The sequence below is a fragment of the Miniopterus natalensis genome, chromosome 5, assembly GCF_054644295.1.
Source record: "Miniopterus natalensis isolate mMinNat1 chromosome 5, mMinNat1.hap1, whole genome shotgun sequence".
Taxonomy (NCBI): Eukaryota; Metazoa; Chordata; class Mammalia; order Chiroptera; family Miniopteridae; genus Miniopterus; species Miniopterus natalensis.
Window position 1 is genome coordinate 20,618,126 of NC_142085.1, and position 8,453 is coordinate 20,626,578.

At 40.8% G+C, this 8,453-nt stretch overlaps 1 protein-coding gene across 1 annotated transcript; it reads right to left on the reverse strand.

The window, feature by feature from the left end:
* Window positions 1–6,274: 6,274 nt before the first annotated feature.
* Window positions 6,275–7,528, reverse strand: PGK2 (phosphoglycerate kinase 2). Its single transcript, XM_016212712.2, has one exon. It carries the CDS (start codon window positions 7,526–7,528, stop codon window positions 6,275–6,277), a length of 1,254 nt encoding a protein of 417 aa, XP_016068198.2.
* Between the last annotated feature and the right edge of the window lie 925 nt (window positions 7,529–8,453).

An 8,453-nucleotide genomic window follows, 5' to 3' on the forward strand; every position in this document is an offset into this window, starting at 1 on the left:
GACTTCTCTTCCTGGCACTCGTGCTATAGGCTGGGGAACCTGGTGTGAGGCTGGGGCGCCTTGTTCCTGGTGGGGAATCTCTGCAACTGAGATATCGCTGCTGATCCTTACCCACTAAATATGGGTGTGGGGTCAACCTGTTTCTCATCTCCAGCCCTCCTACTTGTGTCCACATAGCTTTTTCTTTATATCCTTAGGTATAGCAGTTCTAACATTCAGCTAGCCTTCAGGTGGTTCCCAAGGGGGGTTGTTCAATAATTTAGTTGTAAATTTGATGTGGTCGTGGAGGAGAGCACAGTGTTTACCTACTCTGCCATCTCGACCTGAAGTTGGTGTGGAGGAAACTTAGATGCATATTACTAAGTGAAAGAAGCCAATCTGAAAGGCTGCATACTGTGTGGTTCTACTATATGACTTTCTGGAAAAGGTAAAACTAAGGGGACAGGAAAATGTTTAGTTGGGGCCAGGAGTTAAAGAGGAGGGTGGGGAGAATAGAGCACAGTGAACCTTTAGGGTGGTGATACTATTCTGTATGATGCTATAATAATGGATACATGCTATTATACTTTTGTCAAAACCTTTAGAATATACAACACCAAGAGCAAACTCCAATGTAAACTATGAACTTTGGAGATAATGATGTGTCAGTGTCAGTTCATTGATTGTAACAAATGTTCAATTTGGCTATGAACCTAGAAAACTGCTTTAAAAAATATATTTAACAAAAAAAAAACAAAATGAGCCCTGGCCGGTTTGGCTCAGTGGTCAGAACATCATCCCTTGGACTGAAGAGTCCTGGGTTTGGTTTTGGTCAAGGGCACGTACCTAGGGTGCAGGTTTGATCCAGGTGTGTGTGGGAGGCAACCAATCAATGTATCTCTCCCACTTCCACTCTCTCTCTCCTTTCCACTCTCTCTGAAAAATGATGGGAAAAATGTCCTCTGGTGAGGATTAAAATAAATAAATAAATAAAAGCAAGTGACTGTCAGAAAAAACAAATATTATCTTGAGCAATATTAGAAAAGAGGGAAAATTGAAAAGCAAGTTAATAAAATAAGTTAATATACCCAGATCTCAGCCGGGTCCTAAAAAAAAGTATTAGTATAAAGGTTTGGAAATAAATGATTTGAACCATCACTTCTGATCAAGATGGAATAACAGGAGCTAGAATAGACCCTCTCACTGGAAACAATTGAAAACAAAAAAAAAATTAAAAATCTATAAAACAACCCCCGAGGGAGAGGAAACAAGATAAGCCCCCAGCTGCCGTTTTTACTGCCTGGAGAAAGTTTCCAGGCCACAGAGCAGGGAGAGGAACTGCAGGGTCTCCAAGGCAAGAAGATGCCAAGTAAAACAATCTTTTTTACATATAAGATCATATGCTTTTATAATTTGTTATTTTCTAATTATTCCATTCTTTTTATCTTGCTTTATTAACACACCTTGATTTAGAAAACACAAAGTTTTCCATAATCCATAAAAGACTTCTAACGACTAAGATATGAAATTACTTAAGCAAAATTAATGGAAGTATAAGGCCATGAGAAATAGCACTTACTTTAAAAAATTATTTTATGCCCTGGCTGGTGTGGCTCAGTAGTTGGAGTGTCTGCCAGTGCATGGAAGGGTCAGGGGTTCAATTCCCAGTCATGGCACGTACCCAGATTTTGGGTTCAATCCCCGGTGGGGGAGTGTAAGTGAAACAACAGATCAATGCTTCTCTCTCTCTCTCCCTCTCCCTTCCTCTCTCTCTAAAACCAATGAAAAGCGTGTCCTGGGGTGCGGATTTAAAAAAATTATTTTATTATACTTTAATTAGCTGATGTTGCTTGAAATAACTTATTTCAATGCAGATTTTTTAAAAATAAAAAATGCATAGAAAATAAATGAATAGTAGTAATGTCAAATGTGTGAGTTAAATAATTGAAATTGCAAGTTTGGACAAACAAATATATTTGTACCTCACTTGTTGTTTGTACCAAAACCCCAAGGTGATCCCACCATCTTATGGTAACATTCTAAGTTTAAGGGGTTTTGTTTTGTTTTTTATAGTTCTTAACAAGTAGAAAATGAAGTATTTTTAATGTATACAATTGTAATATATAACTATAAAATTTTAGTTACCACTGTACAAATTATAAGCATATACATATATATGTATGTGTGACATATATTCAGATATATATATAGTGTCTCCAAAAATGTGTACACACACTATGAATAATTATAAAGGCAGTGTTTATTAAAATACATTTCATTTTCACAATTGAGCTATCAGCTGTTAAAGTGTATATACATTTTTTGGGATACCCTGTATTTATATATAATGATATTTTATATATATATATCTTACTTTCTAAGTCTGCCTTAAATTGTTTTTTCCTCCAATCTTCTAATTCAAGTCACTGATTATTTTCTCTATAGTTTCAGTTCTTTTACTTACTTGCTCTCACCCCATTTCATATTTTGTACTAGCAATACTTGAATTTATCATAAGTTTTTATACCTTTTGCCAGCCTACTTTTAATCTCATATTATTGTCTTAACTCATTTTAACTGCTTTCACAATTTTCCCCATGAATTGCCCTTTTCCATTTTTATTTTAGGGATAATCATGTACAAAAAGCACTATCTTCAGGGATCTTCCAGTGTATTATATCATTTTTAATAGGTTCCTCTCTTTGAAGTTGTCTTAAATTCACCCTTTATTAGTCTTCCTTTTAGTAATAGTTTTAATAGGGCCCATGATCACCCAACCAGAAAGTACATTGCCCTATTTCTTATTAGCTAGATATGATCATATTACTAAGTTCAGGCCAAAGGGATATCATCAAAATTAATATGCACTACTCCCTGTTTTCTTCCTTAAAGATAGTATGCTTGCTCTGGATCCCTCTTCCCCTGTCCAGTTGGCTGGAAAATGTCAGCATCAAATTGATCTTGGTGCTCCTAGAGATGGAAGCCATGTACAGGTGATGGATGAGCTCAACAAGAAGTATTTACTTACTCATAACCTCCCCTGAATATCACATGAGAATGAAATAAATTTCTACATTGACACTTTAGGCTGAATAGTTCTTCATTGTGAGGGCTGTCTTATGTATTGTAGGATGTTTAGTAACATCTTTGGTGGCAAGTGCTAGATGCCTACAGCCCCTCCTCTCCATCCCATTTGTGACAAACAAAAGTGTGTCCATTTGGCAATGTTCCCCTACAGGGAAAACTTGTCCTTGGTTGAGAACCACCAGTTTATAGGCTAAGGTAGAAAATGCAGATGGTAAGTGGGATGCTTCCTTAAAAATGCTCAAATATGGCATTTACTTAGGGGTCAGGTGGGAGGGAATGGGTCAAGAGGTACAGAAGGCCGGGAGGCAGTGACTGTTTTCCTCCTGTGGCATTTGTAGTAGAAAGAACATGGTCCTATGTGACTTAAAGTTACAGAGAAAGCATTGGAAAGAAGTAGAATATCAGTGTTGTTTTGTTTTGTTTTGTTTTGTTATTACATGGTATTTTAAGCAAAATACAACAAAAATGAGCTTTTTTTTTTTTTACAACTGCAAGTTTGTACCTCTTAACCCTCTCCACCTATTTGTGTGTGTGTGTGTGTGTGTGTGTGTGTGTCCGCATGTGCACATAAGAAGGTAGGAGGATACGTGGGTTCACGGTCCCTTATTCAAAACCCTTACAGCCACACATGTTTTGTAATCCCTAACTCTTTTATATTTCAGAATGATATTTTGGTGTATATGTCATCTATTACCCATCCCAGGAGGGACTGGAACCTCAAAATCAAATATATTAATATTTTATCAGTAAAAAATATTAATACTAACACTAAGCGAAATAAAGATTAAAACTAGCCTTTAAAAATGAGCATGGCCAGGAAATATTGGACAATCTGCTTGTTGCCTGCAACCTAAATTGGCTAATAGACCAGGAAAGTGAGTTCTCTCCAGGTCGAAAAAGCTGTCTCAATGTCACAAACCACAGCAGCAACGAAAAGACTGCCACAGTTTTCTCAAATGTTTGGACTTTTCAGCCAAGAATATATGGAGGCAACAGGGAAAGACCAGATTGTAGGCACTGCCTTCTTTCCCTGCTTACTTTTCAGAGGGCCACGAGTTAACCACCCTTAAGATGAAGAAGGGGGCGGAAAGGAGGGCCCAGCAACCAGGCAAATCAGTTAAAAGCAAGAATCAGAGGATGAGGTTCTTTCACATGTAATTACATAGAAAGTTGAAAAATCTCTGGCCTGGCTTTGAATGGCTTTTAGTTGTGTGCTATGGCAGGAAATCATTGCTTTCTTACAACTGTGCCAGCAAGAGGGAAGCTAAGCAGCTCTGCGGTGGCCCAATGTTGTGGCCCAACTCTCCAACATCGGCTTCAGAAAGATTAGGAAATAAGGAAAACTTCCCAGGTGACCAAATTTGGGGCCAGAAAGGAGAATGAATAAGAAACTTCCTCCCAGAGAACAAAGCCAGCGTCTAGACAAAGAAATTCTTTGCCAGGTCGGGGAGTTCTTGAAACTTGGACCCAGCATGATTTATTTATAATTGTAATGAACCAATGGCTTTTTCAAGTGAGGATTCTTACTGCAGTTTCCTATTTCTTTTCTGCCATTCGATATTGGGTGTGTATAGACAGAGGTGTTGCAGTTATAAGAAAAATAAATGTACTTTTTAGTTTTCCACATTGGGTATCCCTGCGTGATTTTTTTCCCCGTGTCTTTGGCAGTCTATCAGAAACCATTAATTTTACTCCAGTATTTATTACCCCCTATTTCCTTTTAGTAATAGAATCTAATGATTTTTAGTTGAATACAAGCTATCCAACTAAAGAGAATACATTCCCACCCTGCCTTGTAAAATAAGACTTATCACAAAACTAATAGCCAATAGAGTAAGTGGGGGGAAAAGTTGAACTTTTTGGTTCCTGTATTATTTTTTTTTAAATGCATTGCTTTTCTTTAACTCCACCTTTGGGCTGGCTATCAAGTAGTAAAAGTTCAGACACCAAAGTAGAACTCACTTATTGAGAGTAGCAGGTTTGTCTCACTAGTTGGTTTTCTAGAGGACCTCATGATGAAGGGCCCATCTAGGTGCACTAGACTTATATGCAGCAGAGTAATAGGCTATAACCTTGTTCCAACTGCTATAATTTTGGCTTCTTTTTACTTATTTTAAGTCTATACTTTAACTCTTACATCTTCCCTGAATTACAATGACACTATTAACATTGTCCTTAGAAATAAGCTGACGTTTTAGGTATGTTAAGATTACATTTTAAGTTCAATTATTCAGGATGTCAACTATATAGAATTGATCTGCGGCTATGACATAGGCCATGACACTTGGGATAATTTACTCTGCACTTTTAATCTTAATTTGACAACAACATTGCCCCAAACCAGCTCTGTCTACATAATCAGGCAAAGTATTCCCCACTAGGTATTTTCATTTCTTCCACATTTCTTAGTATTTTCTTATTCTATTTTCTAATACAAAGGAGGTTTTATATCTCCATTTTCCCCATGGCTAAACTATCTTTATACATATTTCTTATGTATCTCAAAAATCCAGTTTTTAGTTTAGCAGTTATATTATCTATTTATTAAACAATATCTGCTCTAAAAGGAAAACAATTACTTCTCCATTTGAAACCTGGATTTGATTCGTAGCTCCCATTCTAGCAAACATGTGTGTATACTTTTGAGCACCCAGACACACAGACATAACTTCCCTGGGTTTAAGGTCTTCATTTTAACTTCGTGGGTTTAATAAGAATGATTTACATCTCGTCTTCCTCATTTAGTAAGATTTTCTCGTAGCAGAGCTTTAATGGTACTCATGAGTTCTAAATGTAATTTTTTTTCTCAGTTTATTTGGGTACTTTTATGGTGTAAGAGTCTGTCAACTTCTACCCCACCCTTCGTGTTTCCATGTTTCAAACAGTGAAACAATAACAAAGCTAGACTAAAAAAAAAAAAAAAAGGAGGAGAGATTCGGCTTATTTAACTCACTTTAATAGTCAACCCTACGAATCACAGTGGTGAAGTCCAAATGAGATCTTTAAGAGAGTAGGTAAATGCGTGACAGAGCTAAGGTGAACTGCATTGCTGTGCTGCTGTTAAGAATTCTTGATGGTCCATCGCTTGGTCATTGCCTGATTTTGATACCACCGTAGATTTTAACCAGGGTCAGGTTAAGATGTAAAAGCACTAGGTTGACTTAAAGGCTGGTGGGCAGGAAGCAGCAGGAAGGAACACTTTTGCCAACTACAGGTTGCTGAGGGCATCCACTCCCGGAAGGACTTTACCTTCCAGAAGCTCTAGACTGGCTCCACCTCCAGTGCTCACGTGGCTGACTTTATCCTCAGTGTCCCATTTAGCACAGCAAGTGGCAGTGTCTCCACCTCCTATGATGGTGACACAGCCCCGGGAAGTGGCTTTCACAACTTCATCCATGAGGGCTTTGGTTCCCTTAGCAAAGGCATCCCATTCAAACACCCCTACAGGTCCGTTCCACACGATTAGTTTGGCTTGGGCCACAGCTTCAGCGTACTTCTTGTTGGTCTCAGGACCACAGTCCAAACCCATCCAGCCAGCAGGAATGCCTGATGCTACAGTGGCCTGGCCAACCTTGGCGTGCTCCTCAAACTTGTCGGCAGTGACAAAGTCCTCGGGGAGGGTAACCTTCACGCCGTTCTTATGGGCTTTGTCCATGATCTCTTTGACAATCTTGGCTCCCTCCTCATCAAAGAGGGAGGCACCGATCTCCATGTTGTTGAGCACCTTAAGGAAGGTATAAGCCATCCCACCGCCGATGATCATATGATTGACCTTGTCCAGCATGTTTTTGATAAGTTGGATCTTGTCTGCCACTTTGGCTCCACCGAGGATAGCCAGAAAGGGTCTCTCTGGGTTCTCCAAGGCTTTGGCAAAGTATTCCAGCTCCTTTTTCATCAGGAATCCGGACGCCTTCTGAGGCAGGTTCACTCCCACCATGGAACTGTGGGCCCGGTGAGCCGTGCCAAACGCATCGTTGACATAGACATCCCCCAGCTTTGACAGGGATTGTCGGAAGGCTTCTATATTTTGTGGCTCAGCTTTAATCTTATTTCCAGAAGGATCTTGGCCCTTCCCTTCTTCCTCCACGTGGAAGCGTAAATTTTCCAGCAAGATGACTGAGCCAGGCGCCGGGTTTGCACAGGCCTTCTCTACTTCTGGGCCCACACAGTCGTTCAGGAACAGAACATCCCTACCCAGCAAGGACTTGAGCTCAGCAGCAACAGGCGCCAAGGAGTATTTGTCGGGCATGGGGACACCATCAGGCCGACCTAGGTGACTCATAAGGACGACTGAGTGGGCCCCGTGGTCCAGGCAGAACTTGATGCTGGGGAGTGCAGCCTTGATTCTCTGGTTGTTGGTAATATGGTTCTTCTTCATGGGAACGTTGAAGTCTACTCTCATGATGACCCGTTTACCTTTCACATCCAGCCTGTCCAACGTTAACTTGTTAGAAAGAGTCATCGTGACAACGCGAAATCGGCTGCTGCTGGAGGCTGGGCCGGTGTTTCTAACCGCCCTCGCCTTGGCCCGCCCCCCCCGCCCCCAGGGCTGAGTCTCCCGAGCAGCAGCTGTGATTGGGCTGGTGAAAGGACACCTGGTTCTGTGATTAGTCAGCGGTCCTGTCAATCGAGGTTTGGAGTCCGGGGCCTGGCTGCAGGTGCAGAGCTCCCAACAGTCGCAGCTGCGGGTGAGTCCCGAGCAGGGGCACCTGGCTTGAGTGACAGTTGAGGAGGTGAAGGGATCCGGGGTAAGGCCCCTCCTGAAACCCAAGCCTGCTGCTCTTTGTCTTTTCCCATATCCCTTTGACAATTGCCCTTGTTATTTAAAAAAAACCCAACCTCACTCATGTGAAATACTAATTATATTGAGGTGTAAAAACATGTACAGAGCCCAAAGAAAGGGAAAATTTGGAAATAGTGGTTGTATGAAACCTTGTTTGTTCAAGGCAGCACAGCATGCTTCTGTTTTTTCTCCCCGTCTTGGTAAATGTTTCTGCTAAGAACATAGCTTGGTGCCGGCCTCTGGCTCCAGGTACATCCTAGGGGTGGGGATGATAAGCTCTCATGCCCTCGCCTCTCCCATCCTCAGACTTCTGTGAGAGACTGCCCGGTGGCTTCTCCAGGAAAATCCCGTAAGATCCTTACAGAGTGTCAGTGAGACACTGAGGGTGGTGGGATGCTTTTTTCAGGCGGCAAAGTTACCATGAGGCCCTTTACTTTTTCTCTCCTCTCTTTGTTTTAGTGCCTGTATAACGTAGACATCGAGCTGAAAAGCAGGATGATTTTCATGAGGATGAGAATGTTTGAGTTGAAAATGAGTGAGAGGTTTCGTTTTTGGAGAAAGCTTATACGGCTGGTTGATTTAGTAATGAAAACCGGCTTTGCGA

What these genes read in the sequence shown, in the direction of transcription:
- PGK2 (XM_016212712.2), bottom strand. Translation starts at nt 7,528, where the DNA reads ATGACTCTTTCTAACAAGTTAACGTTGGACAGGCTGGATGTGAAAGGT.